We start from the raw sequence: 19509 nt of genomic DNA, 5'->3' as shown, positions 1-19509 counted from the left end.
AGTTCTTTTGTAAAGACTCTCATAGACTTTATTTTTATTTGAAAGGCAGAGTTACATGAAGAGAGAGATCTCTCATACACTGATTGACTACCCAAATGGCCACAACAGCCGAGACTGGGCCAGGCCAAACCCAGGAACCTGGAGCTTTTTCTAGTCTCCCAGGTGAGTTCAGGCGCCCACGGTCTTGGGCCATCCTCTAATGATTTTCCATGCTATAAACAGGGAGCTGATTGGAAGTAGAACAGCCAGAATTTGAATCAGTGTCCATATGGAACAGCAGTTCAGGCATTGGCTAAACCCACTATGCCACAACACAGGTCCCAACACTTTCAATTCTAAGAGACCAAAAGAATATTTTCATGCAGACGTAACAATAATAGCTATTATCTATTATGAGGATGTAAATTAATCACTTCCAAGACAATACCCCAGTGGGAATGTTACCCATCATGAACAGGAAATGCAGTTTCTCTGGCTTCTGCTACAATGCCTGGTATATGATGTAATCTTGTTTATTGTGTGAGTGAAAACATTTTAATGCAACTTATACATACAATTTTTTGTAATTTAAAAATTAAAACTCATTGGTTATAAATCTTCTAATATTTGATCAAGAGCACAAGCCCAGTAATAGGGGTCCAAGTTAGAATCCAGTCTTACTCTCATTCTCCTCAGTGAAGAGGAAACTAGATCCGAGAAGATAAAGCCAGGCCTGGAGCAGTAGCCTAGTGACTAAAGTCCTCACCTACCATGCACTAGAATCCCATATGAATGACAGCTCATGTCCCAGCTTCTACACTTCCCTTCCAGTTTGAGGCCTGGGAAAGCAGGTAAGGACAGACCAACGTCTTGGGACCCTGCACCCATGTGGGAGACCCAGAAGAAGCTCCTGGCTCCTGGCTTCAGATTAGCTCAGCTCCAGCTATTGCAGCCACTTTGGGAGTGAACCAGTGAGTGGGAGATCTTTGGCTGTCTTTCTCTCTGTAAATCTGACACTCCAATTAAAATAAATAAATCTTTAAAAAAAAGATAAAGCCAATGACATGGAGGTAAGAATGAATAATAGAAGTATTAAACATTTGAGTGTTTTGGATACCAGTGCATTTTCTTATTTGAAAGACATGTTCCAGACATATCAGTTGAAAGAAACTTATTCTAAGGAAATGCAAACACTTGCATACGGACTCATGGTTTGCAATTGAGAGTACAATGTTCCAGGTATCTGCATTTCTTGCTTTAGAACTCTGCCATTGTGATACAGTTGTTTCTGATATCTATGGCCACTGTCCCTGGTATTCCAGAACTAAGGGCTTCATGTTTGTGTCTCAACTGCCAACTCCCAGTGATGGGATCTGAGTGGATCAGTTGTCAGTAATGTCCAGCAGAATCAAACTGAACAGAGCTGCCTTGTTATTCCACCTCACCATTTATCTGTCATTACATTAGAGGTCATATTAGGTGTGGCCCCAGAGTGAGGAAGTGTACCACTAAGCAAAGGACACCTCAAAGGGAGGCTTAGGTGGGTCATATATTCTGAGGCCACTTGCAGTATCTGTTATAGGTAGTTCTCTTAAGAAAACTCCAGAGCCCAGCACAATGGCCCAGTAGCTAAATCCTCACCTTGCTGCACCGGGATCCCATATGGGAACCTATTCATTTTCCACCTGTTGCACTTCCCATCCACCTCCCTGGGAAAACAGCAGAGAATGGCTCAAAACCTTGGGACCCAACTCCTGAGTGGGAGACCCTGAAGAAGGTCATGGCTCCTGGCTTCAGATCAGCTCCGCTCAGCTCCAGTCATTGCAGCCACTTGGGGAGTGAACCAGCAGATAGAATATCTTTCTGTCTCTCCTTCTCTCTATATAAATCTGCCTTTCCAATAAAAGAAAATTAAAGTCTTTTAAAACTCCATTATTTTTTTATTCCATCAGCCAATTAGAACATGCAAACATTCAAGAGAATAACCTGATGCAGGCAGGAGCCTTGAAAGTATAACTATTGGATAAAGTTTTAAAAAGCATAATAATATCAAATATTAAAATAGTCCTCATTAGTCATTAGTAATTAGTGAATTCTAAGCATTCTATATGGACACTCATTTGATCCTTAAAATAACCCATAATTTAAACATCAATATTTATAATTTCCACATAGAAGGGCTGAGATAAAGAAAGGTTAAAAAAATTTCCCAGGGTCACACAGCTCCCAGATAGCTTGACTTCATAGCATGAACTCTTCCATCCTCATCATTGATTCTGTTAAATAGCATGAATTATACAAAATGAAAGAAGAAATGTCCAGAGTCAGACTCTTGGAGGAAATACAAAGCTAGAGCTGAAAAAAGAAGTGCTGCTGTGTGGCTCTGGAGTTAGGATCACCGTAAGAGGCAGGCCCAGAAAGTTGAAGGTGAAATTCCCATACCTTTAGTGGACGATGTGGAGAACTGGCAACTGTGAAGACATTTCAGAAAACTCACCAAAAAATAAATTACAAATCCATTCATAGTATCTTCATATATGCATTCTGCTTTAGAACTAATGCAGAAAAATTCCATCCTCCAGCTAGGAAAACTGAGGCAAGGTTTCTTCTTCCAAGGAATTTGCAAGATTGCATTCCTAAGAGAAGTGAACACTCCAGAGCCCTGAGATTTCTGCCTGGGGGCTCCTCATTAAAGTTCTAAATCACTTGAGGATTGCAAAGAAAACAAACGTAGGCCAGTCGGTACAAGCACCATGCCGCTCCAGATGAAGACCCTCACAACCCCAGGATTTCCACAGAATAAACCAAAATTTATTGAATTTCTGATGACACCGGAGTTCAGAGCTAAGTGGGAGATATAGACATGACAATGAAGTGCAGTGTTATGATCAGAAATGTAATAGATAAATACAGGAATAATAAAACAAAAAAATATTGGCCAGATATGTAGCTTTCTTTTAAGTTTTACTTATTTTTATTGGAAAGCCAGATTCACAGAGAGGAGAGACAAAGAAAAAAATCTTCCCTCTACTGGTTTACTTCCCCAAGTGGCAGCAATGGTCAGAGCTAAGCTGCACCAATGTGAAGCCTGGAGCCAGGAGGTTCTTCCGGGTATCCCACATGGGTGCAGGGTCCCAAGGCTTTGGGCCATCCTCTACTGCCTTCCCAGTACACAAGCAGGGAATTTGATGGGAAGTGGAATAGCTGGGACACAAAACAGTGCCCGTATGGGATCCCAGTGTATCCAAGATGAGGATTTAGCCACTGAGCCATTGTGCTGGCCCAACATGTTGCTTCTGGTGCATATACCTCTACACTCAGATCTTGAAGTCATGCATATGCTACATTCCATAACAAAGACCCACAGGACCTAACCTACATGACATTGTCTTCTCACAGTTCTGTCACTAGCAGTCTGGGATCAAGGTGTCCACAGCCTTGATTTCCCTGTGGCCTCTCTGTCTTGCAGACAGCTGCTTCTCTTCCCTGTGTCTGCCTACATTTCCTCCTCTTCAAAGAACAGACAGTATTCCAATGTTGTACCCTAAAGCCGTTTTAACTTAATTAGCTCATGAAAGATCATACCTCTAAAGGCAAGCACATTCTGGGTTTGAGGGTTTTGGAATTTTGATGAAACACAACTCAGATATTCACAGTTACATATTTTTTTTTACTTTTTTTTTCTATTAATTATTATGCATTATGTGACAGTTTCATAGGCTCTGGGAATCCCCACGCCCCTCCCCCCCGGTGGATTCCTCCACCTTGGTGCAGTATTACAGTTCAAATTCAATCAAGATTCTTTCCTTGCATACATATACTAAACATAGAGTCCAGTTACTTATTGTCCAGATGGGTTGAACAGTTTCTTGGGGAGACCATTTCTGGTTCAAAGTTAGAGCTGGTAGAATATCATCCTAGCCAATTAAGAGTCCCAATATAACATTAACAGCAATTTGTAACATTATGGAATTGACATGGTTTTGCGTAACCAGTATGTTAAAAAAAAACAAAAAAACAAGTTCTTAACCACAACCTATGATTTGCTCATTGACATTTCAATTTTAGTTTGTATACAGGACCAGCTGCTATATACCTTAAAATGGCTATAAGGTGCCATTCAGCTGTCTCGTGTCTATTTCATTTTAGTATTTAGCCATTTGTTGTGTTGAAGTATAATTTTACTGATCTTGGCAGATTTTAGGATAATCTAGACTGGCTTGTAACTCTAACAAGACATTTGTCAACAATTAAGGTGCAGAACATTTTGGGGGGGGTGTGCAGGAAAGTCCCCAACACCACAGTGAAGAGTGACTAATCTTCATGTCCCACCCAGCGAGGCATGAGCAAATCCATGCCAGCTCTTTCTTGTCAAATTCCAAGCTCTACTTTTTGTTGTTTGTCTATTTATTTTAGGTTTTTTTAGTTTGTATGATTGTTTGCTTGCTATGAGGGGTTTTCGGAGTGATCCTGATGGTCATTGCAAGGGAGGGTGGGGGTCCAGAGGTGGAGCCAGGCTCAGACCAGAGAAAGCTCTCCTCCCTGGTCCCGAAGGACGTTTATTGTTCTTCTGTTTCTGCGGACCGCTCAGGGCTTTTGGTTGTCTTTCCGATGACGTTGGTTTCTGCAAGGTAGTGTTTGGACTTCTTCCATCCCCAGCGGAAGCTCCGGTTGGGGGTGGGTGACCTCAGAGTACTTGGCCTCCGAGGGCATCCAATTCCCTGTGGCCTCCTTGGCAGTTGGGATATAGTCCTTCTTGCTCATATTAATAGTTTGTGGTGAAGGTCTGGGAGTCTTCATGGTTGGGATCCAGGCTTTCTCCTTGCCACCTGCTCCACCCTGGAGTGCCTCCCTGCTCCACGCACATGACCTCCTGTTAAGAAGTTGTCAGGATCACACCCGATTCCACAGTTACATATTATGTGCAAGAAAAATTCCAGATGATTTTAGCAAAACCCTGAATAAAGGAGAGAGAGAGACACAGGAGAATAGGGAAAAGGATCCTTAATCTCTTTTTGTTTTTAAACAGAAGGTTTATTTTTATTGGAAAGGCAGATTTCCAGGTAGAAGTGACAGCAAGAAAGATCTTCTATCTGCTGATTCACTCCCTGAATGGCAGCAGTGGCCAGAGCCAAGCTGATCCGAAGCCAAGAATCCAGAGTTTCTTCCAGGTTTCCCATGTGGATGCCTTGGGTCATCTTCCACTGCTTTCCCAGACAATAGGCAGGGAGCTGGATGGAATGTGGAGCTGCTGGGACAGGAAAAGGCTCCCATATGGGATGCCAGTTCTTATATTTTTTTTAAACATGTATTTTTATTGCATTTCCTTTTTTTAAAAAAAACTAATTACATTGCATTATGTGATACATTTTTTTATGCACTGGGATTCCCCCGCCCCTCTCCACACCCTCCCCCCACGGCGGATTGCTCCACCTTGTTGCATTTCCGTAGTTCAAATTCAGTTGACATTCTTTCATTGGAGGTATTTACCAAGCATAAAGTCCAGCATCTTATTGTCCCGGTAAGTTCAATAGTTTCTTGGTGAAACCATCTCTGGTCTGAAGGTAGAGCCGGCAGAGAGAGTATCATTCCAATCAATTAAAAGTCCCAACATAATATTTCCAATCATTTACAATATTATGGCATTAATTGACATGGTATTGATTAACCAATATGTTAATAGGAAAATGCAGGTTCTCAACCACAACCTGTGACTTCTTCATAGATATTTCAATTTTGGTTTACATTCAACCGTATTCTATACACCTTAAAATGGCTTAGATTGCTATTCAGCTGTCTCATGCCTCTTTTAATTTTAGTCTTTAGCAGTTTATAGCATTGAAGCATGATTTCGCTGAACCTGGCTGTTTTTCGGGTGGTCTAACTCTATAATTCTAACAGGATACATGTCAACAGTTTAGGTGAGCATGTTTAGGAGGGGTGTGCAGAGAAATCTTCCATACCCCAGTGAGGAGTAACTAATCTTTGTGTCCCACCCAGTGAGGTATAAGTGGGGATGCCAGTTCTTGCAGACAGAGGAATAGCCAATTGTGCCATCATGACAGCTGCTAAGATCTTACTTTTTTGAGGGAAGGGTAATAGCAAAGTTTTTCTATAATTGTATGTTCATAAGATACATAAGAAAAACAATCACAAAAAGTAGAAACACAAGGCACGACTTGAAAGCAACTACATAAGAACTAACACAAAAAAAAATTGACCAAGAAAGATAGGAGGGGAAGAAAAATATGCAAACAAAAAATTATTAGAGGGCCCAGTGCAGTGGCCTAACAGCTAAAGTCCTTGCTTTGAATGCTTTGGAATCTCATATGGGCACTGATTCTAATCCCGGCAGCCCCACTTCCCATCCAGCTCCCTGCTTGTGGCCTGGGAAAGCAGTCCAGGACGGCCCAAAGCCTTGGGACCCTACACTCACGTGGGAGACCTGGAGGAAGTTCCTGGCTCCTGGCTTCAGATTGGTGCAGCACTGGCCGTTGCAGTCACTTGGGGAGTGAATCATCGAACAGAAGATCTTCCTCTGTCTCTCCTCCTCTCTCTATATCTGACTTTGCAATAAAAATGGAATGAATTTTTTTTTTAAAAAATTTTAAGAATATACACATAGGCCCCAGCAACAGCCTGGTTTCTAAAATCCTCTCCTTGCAACTGCTGAGACCCCATATGGGTGCCTGTTCATATGCCGGTTGCTCCACTTCCCTTTTTTTTTGGCCTGGGAAAGCAATAGAGGACAGCCCAGTCTTGAAACTCTGTACCCATATGAGAGATCCCAAAGAATCTCCTGGCTTCAGATCAGCTTGGTTCCAACCATTGCAGCCACTTGGGGAGTGAATCAGCAGATGGAATATCTTCCTCTCTGTCTCTCCTGATCTCTGTAAATCTGACTTTCCAATAAATTTTTTTTAAAAAGAAGCACAAAGATTAGACATTGTAACCAATATGTATTGGTAAAATCTCCAGTTAAAATAGGGAATCCTCTTAATGTATCTTTTCTTTAATTTTACTTATCTATTATTATTATAATTATAATCATTTTATGATACAGTCCTATAGGCCCTGGGATTTCCCTTACCCCCGCCCTCAACCTCTCCCCCCTCAATGAGTTCCCCTATATTATTACTATAGCATAGTTCTTCATACACAGTCATATGTCCATCATTGTGGGCATGGATAATGGCAGAGAATCCAGCGTCCTATTGTTAACATATAGTTAATAGTTTCATTGGGAGTCCATCTTTGGTCAGATCATAAAGTAGCATTATTTTCTTCAAGAAGGTTCCTGATTTTCTTCTTCATTTCTTCAGTGAAACATTAGTCATTCAGTAGCGTACTATTTAACTTCATGGTGTTGTTAATTTCCTTTTTCTTCCTGTTACTGATTTTGTTTTGTGGCTTTTCATTTAGGGGGATGGATAGTAACTGTGTAATAGAGATTACCATATCTAGTAGCATGTTATTTAACATGACTGACACTGTGCTATAGTAAATTGTGAAGAATACTGTGGCTACCTGACTGAGAAGATGTGAGAACTTTTATGTTAGGGAACATGACATGCAAGAGAGTAAGTACTTGCCATCATACACAGGGATGGGCATAGACCCACACAGGTGACATTTTAATTGTTTGTGAGCACTTGGTGATATATATGTCCCTTTCAACACTTTTTGCTACATCTCATGAGTTTGGGTAATTTTGTTTTTATTTTCATGTCTTCAAAAAAGGGTGTGTTTTTTTGCTTTTTTTCTTTCTTTTCATGAATTTCTTCAGTGACACATTGATCATTCTGTGGCATATTATTTAACTTCATGTTATTACAAATTTTCTGTTTTTCTTCCTGTTGTCAATTTTGTTTTATGCTCTTCATTTAAGAGGATGCATGGTAACTGTGTAATGGAGACTATCATATCCACATGTGAAGATACAATTACAATGCATTATGCATTTGTACTCCCAGATCAAAGATGGACTCCCAAAAAAACCATTAAATGTATGTTGACAATAGGATGCTGGACTCTGCTGTTCATATCTACAATGTTAGGAAACACTTAAGTAGCAGAATGATGGACTTGTGACTGTCCGGGAAGGACTATTCTACTGTAATAACAAAGGAAAAATCAGTGGAGGAAGAGAGAATTTGGGGAGGAGGTAGAAGAAATCCCAGAGCCTATGAAACTCTAACATAAAATAATAATAAACATACATCATGTGCTATGGTAATAAGGCAGATATTCCTCCTGGGGCAGAGATCGTAGTAAAAAAAATTGGGGAAAGATTAATTCTCAGTTAAGTTTGGATTTGCACTTCCTCAGTTGTCCTGGCTGTGGTAATGATCTAGGTTCTAGGTAAATTTTCAGGACAGTCAATGCCACCTATTTCCTTTTCCTATTTCCTTTTCCTATTTCCTAACTTTTGATTAAATGTTACTCTTCTGTCTCGTTATGAAACAGCAGGAGTTCCCCCAAATCTTATTTATTATGGAGGTTACAGCATCAGTTGTGAAGTCACACCAGGAGCCAGAAGGAAAAATCTGGAACACTTCATAGTTTCCAACAGGAGGATGAGGACTGTGAAACTGCCTAAAAACCAGAAATACCTGCCATAAATGTCATACAGTGAAGGCACAAAAGAATAGCTTTCATTACAGTGGGTGTCAAGCATGGTCATAAAACTTAAAATTGAAAAGGCAATAGGAGGCAACTCTCACTCTTCAGATAAGAGATTGTCTTCCTTTTTTAAATTCTCCTCAGTAGGGGCATATATTCTAATTTGGCATTTTACCATATTTTAAATTGATTGATTATATTATAATAGTCTTATTCATGCAGTTGCTACTGCTCCTCAAGATTATTAAACTCACAAACTCGATGTTGACATTAAATGCAGTGTAAACGTGTTTGTCTTCCAAGTCAAGGGGATCAAATCCAAGCATAAAATGGGTGAATATATGTTAATAATCTCTGACAGATTTATTATCCTGAATAACCTACTACCTCTTTTTTTGTCACCAATGGAACAATAAAAACATCTTATTTTCTTAAAGATATGCTATTTAAAGTACATTTTTTAATTTTAAAAAAATTATTTAATTTTTTAAATTATTTAAATATTTAAAATATTTTCAGTTTATTTTATTATTCCATAATACAGTTCCATAGGCTCCAGTATTTCCCTTACACACTACCTAAATCCCTGCCTCCCCACACTCATTTCCCACATGTCATTACCATAGTAAAGTCTTTCACAATCAAACAAAAGTCCATCATTCTGCTATTTAAGTATAGCCTGACATTGTGGGCATGGATAATGGCAGAGAGTCCAGCACTGTATTGTCAAGATATAGTCAACAATTCATTGGGAGTCCATCTTTGATTTGCAAGTAGAGATACACACTGCATTGTTTCTTCACATCTGTACATGATAATCTCTAATACACAGTTAACGCAGATTCCCTTAAATGAAAAACCATAAAACAAAATTGACAGCAAGAAGAAAAATAGAAAATTTACACCAACATGAAGTTAAAGAACATGCTATTCAATGACCAATGTGTCGCTGAAAGATGGAAAAGAAAATCAAAGAAGCAAACAAAGCTATGTGTGACGTATGAGTCAGTGAGAAAACTAATAAAATGCAAAAACGTTTTTGGGTGAATGAAAATGAAAACAAAATATCAACCCACCTGAGATGTAGCAAAAACAGTATTGAAAGAGCTTTTGATACTGTATTTTGCATGAAGGTTGCTTTGAACTGGAGAGAACATATATTTGACCTTCAGGGATTAATTTATTTTACTGAGCATAATGCTCTCTAGTTGTGAGTATTTGCAAATGGCTGAGTAGTATTCCCATGGAATAAATGTACCACAGAAGAAAACATTTATAGAGAAACCTAACATGTTCCTGGATATGCAGGAGCAGCATCATCAAAATGCCCATATTACCAAATTAATGTACAGATTCAACGTGGTCCTAATCAAAATCCCAACAACATTGTTCTCAGAAAAGATGATACAAAATTTTACCTGGAAACACAAAAGACCTTGAATAGCCAAAGCTATCCTGAAGAATAAAAATCAGGCTGGAGGTATCACAATTCCAGCAAGACATACTACAGAGAAATGGTCATCAAAACAGTCTAATACTGGTGCAGAAACAGAAAGGATCAATGGAACAGAAAAGAAATCCCAAAAGGGAAATCAATTAATCTTTGTCAAGAAAATGGAAAATAATCCAGGGGAAAAATCTGGGTCTTTTCAACAAATACTGTTGCAGCAATTGGAGAGCAGCCTGCAAAAGAAAGAAGCAAGACCTCCACCTGCCATCTTATACAAAAAACAGCTCAAAATGGACCTAGATCTGCATCCAAAAACCATCAAACTACTGGATGAAAACATAGGAAGCACTCTCCAAGATGTAGGAATTAGGAAAGACTTCTAGAAAAGTCAACAAAAGTACAAAGACAAAAAAAAATTGACTACATTAAGCTGAGAGGCTTCTGTACAGCAAAGAAAATGATCAATAAAGAAGCAACCAACAGAATGGGAGAAAATCTTTGCACACTACACAACTGATAGAAAATGAATATCTACAATTTACAAAAAGGTTCAGAAACTCAGTAACAGCAAAACAAACAACACTGTGAAGGAAATGAATGCACACTTTTCAAAAGAACAAATTCAAATGGCTAATAGACATACAAAAAAGTGTTCAGGTTCCGTAGCTGTCAGAGAGATAAAAATGAAATCCACGTTGAGATTCTGCTTAATGCCAGTGAGACTGGCATACACGCAGAACTTACAACACCTGCTGGTGTGGCTATAGGGAGAAAGGTACTGCTCTTCACTATTGATCGGGAGTGTAGATTACTACAACCACAAAAGAAGTCAGTTTGGAGAGTGATAGCCTGCTGCTACTATTCTATACCCTTGGAACATAATTAAAAGGCCTAACTTTGGGACCAGCACAGTAGCCTAGTAGGTTAAATCCTCACCTTGTATACCCTGGATCCCATGTGAGCACTGGTTTGTATTCTGGCTATTCTACTTCCCATCCAGTTCCCTGCTTGTGGCCCAGAAAGCAGTAGAAAATGGCCCAAGGCCTTGAAACCCTGCACCCACATGAGAGACCTGGAAGAAGCTCCTGGCTCCTGGCTTCAGATCAGCTCAGCTCTGCTCATTGTGACCACTTGAGTAGTGAAAAAGCAGCTGAAAGATGTTTCTCTCTGTAACTCCTTCTCTCTGTGCATCTTCCTTTCAATATAAAATTAAAAGGGTTTTTTAGAGTCTATCTTTATATGTGGTCTCTAGGTTAGAAATAGCTGATATTACAAACACACAAGGATACAAACAGGTACTTGGCTAATAGTCTCAACTTCAACTTGCATTTAGCACTTAGAATTTTTTCATCTTAATTATGAAGGATAGTCAAGGAGTCTTAAACTGTTATTACCATCTAGCAGCCCCTGATGAGTTATAAAGAAAGCCTCCGACATTCTTTGACATTGTGCACAGCTAGTTTTTTTTCTCTTCCAAGTTCCAGTAGATAATTCAGTACCTGAAATCTCCCTGCTCCTACGACTGTATTGTCCATCATTCCAAGTAAATAGTAGCTGTCAGATTTAGAGAGTAAGCTTTTGGTTCGTTGAAACAAATGGAGCATTTAGGGACTGTGAGATGTGCTGGACCAACTAAAGTGCTGTTGTTCGGCTTTGGCTATGGTTATTCCATCAATGTAATTTATTGGTTTACACAAAAAGTATGACATGCCATAGACTTTCGAAATAGCTTTCCTTATCCTCTGATCTTTGATAAGCAATAGAATAATAATAAATGCATTCCTATGTCACATCTGAAAATTTCTAAAAGCTGGGATGAAGTGAACTTTTGTGTGATATAAATGACAATTCTGGGTTTGATCAATCACTTTCAGTGTTAAATAATCCCAGGGGTGTTTCTTTACATCCTGCACTCACAGAAGAGGAACCTATTGCCAAGGTAAATTATCCATCTTTTAAGTTCTTTTCACTACTGTGAAACAGCTACAGATTGCTTTCTTTGCACTCTTGAAGAGCTGACAGGGCCCCAGATGGAGGTGTTTTTCAGTAAGTTGTCAAGTGATCCGTCCATCAAAGCAGCCATATCATCCCACAGAGTTTTCTTTCCCTGCCAAGAATTATATTGGGTCAGGTGGGAGAGGCCAGAGTATGATGAATATTAGAAAAACAAAGGTCAGAGAAATGTGTACCAGAATGAAAGAACTGTGATTGCATTCAATTTCTGCAGGTGATACTTAAAGCTGTTTTATTGTGACGGGATGAGTTTTCCCCTCTGCATCCTTTGTGTTCTTTTATACTTCCTGGAAATCTAGAATTCATGACATTAACACTTGAGATGTTGTTTTTTTGTGTGATTCAGGGGAAATTAATCTTCAAAGCTATATTGTAATAGCAGGGCCTATAACATACTAAACTCTCAACAACAATCCAATAGCACCTTCATTTACAGACCTAGAGAAGATGTAACAGGGTCATTTGAATTATCAAAGCAACAGTGATTGGAAGTGACTACCCAGCCTTAGTAAAATCAGAAATTTCCCTGAGAGTCTTATCTTTTCTTCTCAGCATTCCCTCATCCTGGAAAGTCCTCTTCACCTAAATACTAAAAACTACGGAAAAGCAGACAAGTTCTATCCTATTTCTGGATCACATCTGAGGCTGGAGTGACCCATTGTGGATGAACCAATAGAGGTTTTGTTTTCACTTTTATACATGAGTTTGTATGAATTGCATTTTTTTTTTTTTGCAAGGTTGGGTTATTTGGCCTGGCAGTTAATATACTTGCCTTCTATATGAGAGTGTCTGGATTCAATCACAGCTTTAGCTACTAACTCGATCTCCTTTCCAGCGAGGACCTTGGGAGGGAAAAGTGCTGGCTTAAGTATGTGGGTTCCAGACACTCCCGTGGAAAACAGGATTGTGTTCCCAGCTTCCAGCTTTAGACTTGGCCATTGCAAGCATTTGGGAAATAAACTAGCAGATGAGAACTGTCATTTCTTCCCGCCTTCATATCCCCTCTTCCCTCTTCCTTTCAAATAAGTAAAATAAATAGAAAGATACCCAAATTTATATTTTAATTACATTTTCCACATGTTTTAATGTACCACTGTGTCTACTATAATATTCTATCTTCAGTCATTGTGAAATGGCAAAAAAATAATTTAAAATATTTATATCAACTGTAGGTAATTTCTTTAATTTTTTTCTTACACTTCCTTCAGAAGACAATTACTCTCAGATATCTCCCTTATGATAATCCATTCATAATTACTTAATAAGCATCTAATTTGTCAAACACATTGAACAGTTCCAGTTCTTACATGCTAAAGCTGTGCTTCTTGATCTGTTCTTCATTCATAAAACACTTGGAAACTGATGACACCTGTCTGACACACCAAGGAGGGAAGTCCTCCCACAAAGAACTCCATGACTAATGGGGCAGCACCTCAGGTTATCTAAAGTTGTCCTTAAGCCTTTTAAAGGAAGAACATTGAAGAATGTTCAAAAGAAACTGATTTTTAAAATGTGTTTCTTTATTTGAAATGCAAAAATATAGATACAGGGAGACAGTGAAGAAAGAGAGAGAATGTTGTCATTTGCTGATGTGCTCTCCAGCTGAGGCTGGTTCAGGCTGACGTCAGGAGTCAGGAATATCATTTGTGTTTCCCATACAGGTGGCGGTGACCCAAGTACTTGAACATCAACTGTGCTTCCTGAGAGCATTAGCAGGGAGCTGGATAGGAAGCAGAACAGCTGAAAATCAAACTGGTTTCAAATATGGAATGCAAGGGCCCTAAATGGCAACTTAATCCATGGCACCACAACACTCGCTCCCAAATATTATTTTAAGTGCAGTGAATTATTAATGATTGTAAACATTGATTTTAAAATATGGCATCAATATCTCATTGATTTCTGTTAGCCATTAAAAGCATCCCTCTTTGGCTGGCACCTGCCAAGTCGAAAGTTCTGTCCACTTAAGCAAGTGAAATTTCCCACAGAAATTGGATTCTCTTTACTGTTCTGCATGTGAGAAGAATTCCATTGAGGTTCTATAGTGGACAGACTTCACATGTCCTATAATTGAAAGTCATATTCTTTTCAGCATTAATTTTAGGGGAAAAATGAATTTTTAACTTCTGTCATCAGGAATTGTCATTGGAGATTCCTCTTGTTACTTCTGATATTGTGTTCTTTCTGCATCTTTATCACTAAATATGAGTTCATAATCAAAGGAAGCCAGAAATGCCACAGCTTTTGTGCAAGGGGGAAAAAGACCAGTGCAATCTAAAATATTAAGAACTGTGTACCTCCCTTACAGGTTAGTGAAAAGGTTTGCTGCCTTAAACAAAGAGGCAGTTTTTACGTGGTAAGAAAAAGGATACTTAATATACCTATTCTTGAAAGATAAGGATCACCTCTCTTTCTCTAACAGTGATAAGGTGATAAGACTTCTTCCCAAGACAGAAGGGCAAGTACATGCACTGAAGAAGATGTACCACCAACTTCAGGTAACAAATCATCCACTCATTTATCATGGCATTATTATTCTTGGGATGTGTTTGCGGGGCTTTGCTGACAGTATTGAATAATTGGAGTTAATTAGGCAGAGGAAGTAAAGACTAAGGGCTTGAAAGAGCATTTGGAGGATAGTTTTAAAAAATCATCTGACTCGTAGTCTATTCACCAGTTCATTTATTGTCTACCTCCCAACTACAGCATAAGGTTCCTGAGAGAAATGGGCTGCATCAACTCATTACTGTATTCCCAGACAGTGTTGGAATATTCCAGAGGTTCAGAGAATATTTGTGTGTTTCTTTAATGAGTGCATAGATTTAGTTGGTGGGTTTTTGGAGCTTCACTTTCCCTTTTAAAATCTTCCTGGTGATAACCTAAACACTTTCTCTCTAAGCAGAATTGAGTTACAGAGAAAGATAAGAATAAGAAAGTGAAATTGATTAATTCTGCCATGTTTCAGTGAGTCTGATAAGAGAATTTCATTGGTGAAGGTCTAATTATTCAATCTTTGGTAGATTGGATGGAGTTAGAATTTTTGATCTCCCCATCATTTAAAGTAATTGTGTGTTAGCTTTTACTAAAAGTCATGATGAGAACTGTGGTAATTGGCTCTAGTCCATGCCTAAGAAAAACTGCAGAAAATCTATAAAATATGTAGTGGGTAGATAAGGCTTTATTTTAATGAACAACAAAGCTCTCTGGGTATTTTCTAAACATCTCCTAAAGAAGCCTCCACATCCATGGCATTGAGGTTAACTCTTCACTGGGTATGTATGTATGAGCCTCAGCCCCATGGTGTCCTGCTCAGTAATCAGATCTAATCAGATCCGAACACTCCAGGGGCTCACCAGGAACTTAAGGTGTCAAAGAAGCAAAGCAAGTGTTGAATGGAAGTTTCCATCTCCACTGACACTGTGTTTAAATGTACTAATGGAAAAATAAAACACTTGTCATTTTGGAAGCTACTGATTAAAGGGATGGATATCTGAATCAAATATTGAGACAAGACATTTTTCTCTGATTTGTGCTAAGCCCTACAATGTGTGAACATGAATTTGTACAGTTATACAGGTAAGAATAACTCAACTAAGAATAACATCAACTAATGTTGATGGCAGTACAATTTTGTAGGTGAGGACTCCAGGGTTACTTATAAACTCTCAGAAAGCATCAACAATGGAAACCAAGCAGGTGTGGAACACTGGCATTGCTGAACACAGATTTACGTTGGGTCCTCATTTGTAAGAATTAGAAGAAAAACATTCATGCATAATTGTTTTCACTTAGTGCTTAAGGTGAGGAATAAATTAGAGGAGGAAATGGTTCAGATATAAAGGAGCTTAGTAGAGAACTGGATGAAAGACATGGGAATGATGGAAGAGAGTAACAGACTGAAGGGAAGAAAGGAGGTTAATACCAGAATGTTGAGGTCACTCCAGCCATTATGCTCCATGGTCACTATGATCGAGCCACAGTGCTATTGTTTTTCTAAACATTTTTCATTTTAACAGTCCTATGCAGTACATACTATCATTATTGGTATTTCACAGATGAAACTCGGAGCTTAAAAAACTTGCCAAAGTCACAGTGTGGAACATGCATCTAGGACCAGTGGGAGGCCTGCCTCTTGCCTCTTGTCTGTTTATTCTCATCATATTTGCCATGGAGAGGACTAAGCCTGAGTTGGCAGAGCAATGAAGCCTAGACACACAATATGAATATTCTCATGCTCTCATTTACTGTGATCCCCGAGTCAGGGTTTGCCAAGATCATCCCCAGCTTGGGTGATTTGCAGGAGGCCTCATATGACACAGCACATAGTCCTCCTCAAAGCAATGATGTATTACAGCAAGAGAATACAAAGTAGAATCATCAGAGGGAAACTGTGCATGAGGTGGAGCCCAGGGGCAACCAGGCACAAGCTTCCAGTGAAGTTTACACATTTAATTCTCCAGCATGAGTGTGATAATACATGTGTAATGGTATCTGACAGGAAAGCTCATTAAGCTCATTAATGAGAAGCCAGGGTTTCATCATTGGCAATTGATGTGGGCCCTCTCTGCCTTGCACATGGCCAGCATTCCAGATAATTAGGAAAAAAACAGATGTTTGAGATGAACCATATCAGTTGTACAAACCATTTAGGTGCAGTGAACCACTCTTACCAATTAAGATGGTATGAACCTTCTTCAAATTCCAGATGTTTTCCAATGCCAATTTTGCCAACAGGTTATTTAGAGAAAACATTGTCATTCCCCAACTGTTAAATCTTTTCTGCACTTTCCTTCATTCTTTGCACTAAAGCAGTAGTTTTATTGGGCTGAAAATGGATGTATTAAGCCTGGCTAAGTTTCAATCTAAAAGAGAGTCATTACCTTGATACCATTTTCAATTCAAATGACTTCAAGTGATCCATTTGCACCGTGGAATGCAGCAAGCATGGGTAGCCAGAGAAAGCATCCTGTAGTTAGGAAATAATGTGACTGTCATCCTCTGTCCTGTGGAGCTTATTGTATAGAATCAGGGCCATCACCAAGAGCATCTTTGAAAAGCCTGTGCAGTACCTCCAGAGGAGAGAGGAGCAGTGTTTGCCAGAAGTCTATTTAGCTGCCTTCTTCCCCCAAAGTATAGTGTGGTAGAATTCTAAGAGAGCCTTAGACTTTTACCTCCTTTGGTACATACCCAATGTAATGGCTCCCTGAGCATGAGCACAGCCCTGGAACATGCTGCAAACATCATTCCCTTGATAATGGCTCATGATGCGGTAGAAAGGAAATGCCCAAGAGTGGGCTGATTCTGAACAAGTAAGCCTGTTAAGCACAAAGAATTTTCTCCAGCATGAAAATGGAAACATCAGTCCTACAACCAAGAGAAACAGGGTTCTGCCATGGCCAAATAAGCTTGAATGAGGACCCTGAGGCCCCAGTGCAGACCAGCACACACCCTAATTTTAGCACATTGAGACCCCAAAGAAACCAGGGACAAATATTCTTTCACTTCTCACCCACAGATCTGCTAGGTGACAAATGGGTGTTTTTTTAAACTGCTAAAAATTTGTGGTAATTTGATGCTAAAAACCTACTTTTTGGCCTTTGGCCTTTCATTTCACATATGAATACTTCACGTTAATTTTCCTGATTTCACTGGCTTTACCCAAGCCTTTTTGAAAAAATGAGAAGTGATTGGACTACATGCTTAGGCTATAAATTCACAATGTCTTATCTGAAACATGAACAAATGCAATATGTCTGCAACATGGAATGGATTCTGAGACTGTACTGCTAAAGCATAGCTAATTAGACATGCAACTGCTGTTATAAAGCTGGCTACTCTCCTAATTAAATTTTATGGTTTTGCTGAAGAATTGAAACAAGAAAGTTAAACAGAAAAACCATACCCCCAGAGAACTGGATGGAGAAAGCACCATCCAATTAAATTGTTAATTAAGAGCATAACCATGATTTAAATAAAGTTATGATGAAAGGAGAACAGTTTTAAGGTGAGTAAAATTAGAATCTGAACACTGTGTTCTGCATACATTTCTTCATGAATTGCTTGTCCTCTGAAGGAATACCAGTGGCTTTGTAAGAACAAAATGTCTTTCAGAGAGCTGACACATATTTGTTGAGAGAAAAATTAATGACTTTGTTGTTTCCGGTTTTCCCATCAGAGAGCTGTTGGACATGAAAGTATCTTGTTGGTCGAAGAGTTTGTCATTGTTTTCAAACCAGAATACAACCCCAAAAATGTTAGCTTTTTTTATTATTATTTTTAGATGTCTTTGAGTAACATATCAAGAGTCATAATATTCCCATGTCAGAAAACTGCATGTCTTGTGAGGAAGACTTTATTCCTCCTCCTTACCTTGAATGTGACCATTGCTATTATAGTTCCAGGTGTGGCCTCTCTCCACAGTGTTGTGTTGTAGCTGTAGCTGTCTGGTGTCTACTCTAATCCCCTTGGGTATACCCCAACAGGAGTTTCAGAATCCCTGCTATCCCTAGCAGTTCAGAAACTCACATGTACAACTGGATGATTAAAGTGATTCGGAAATTTGTGAGCAGGACAATGGGAGGTAGCATTCATATTGTGGAAGTATCATAAACTTTATAAATAGGGACAGGTGTTTAGCTCAGGGGTTAAGATTGACACTTGGGATGCCCACATGTTGTGTCAGTGTACATGAGTTGTAGACCCAGCTTTGCTCCCAATTCCAGCTTCCTGCTAATATGCACCCTGGAAGATAGTGGTAGTACAACTATTTGAACCTCTACCACCAAATGGGAGATTTGAATTGACTTTTAAGCCCCTGGTATTGCATTGGCCCAGCTCCAGCTGTTGTGGGCATTGAAGATCTCTCTCTAAATATATCTATCTATCCCTCCCTCCCTGTCTGTGTGTGTGTGTGTGCGTGTGCGTGTGCGCCTGCTTGCCTTTCAAATAAAAATGAATGTCTCAAAAAGAAACAATATAATTATAGAATCTCTTATTGTAGTCCCCAAGATTCTGGGCTCCTGAGCACACACAGACACTTTTTCCGAGATAACCCATGAGGCACTAAGCTAGATTATTGCTACAAAAGGATTTTTTAAATACAATTATAGTTCCTAATCAGTTGGCTCTAAAGTAAGGAGATTAGCTAGGCAAACCTGCTTAATCAGAGGAGCGCTTTGAAAACAGGTGTTTCAGCTGGTTGGCTAGAGAGAAAACCAGAGAGACTCACTTTTGATGACCTGAAATAAATCAAATACCCACACTCTAAACTTTCACAAGACAAGAAATTACACTGATCTCTAGTTGCGGAAAGCTTCCCTAAGCCTACACCAACTGTAGACCTCACTCCTACAACCACAAATATATGAATTTTACCAATAACCTGTGAGAGCATTCTGAGCGCCATGCAAGACCACAGCCCCAGCAAACAGTTTCATTTCAGCCCA

The 19509-nt window shown here is 39.3% G+C and overlaps 1 protein-coding gene across 1 annotated transcript in view; it reads left to right on the top strand.

The window, feature by feature from the left end:
* Positions 1-19509, top strand: part of CPA6 (carboxypeptidase A6) — a 281052-nt gene that overhangs the window by 111805 nt on the left and 149738 nt on the right. The window contains exon 2 of the mRNA XM_004588030.4: positions 14487-14562. Coding sequence (XP_004588087.2) covers positions 14487-14562 — 76 coding nt within the window. The remainder of the gene's footprint in view (positions 1-14486; positions 14563-19509) is intronic.

This window comes from Ochotona princeps, chromosome 9 (assembly GCF_030435755.1).
Source record: "Ochotona princeps isolate mOchPri1 chromosome 9, mOchPri1.hap1, whole genome shotgun sequence".
NCBI lineage: Eukaryota > Metazoa > Chordata > Mammalia > Lagomorpha > Ochotonidae > Ochotona > Ochotona princeps.
This window is presented reverse-complemented; position numbering and strand designations above follow the sequence as displayed.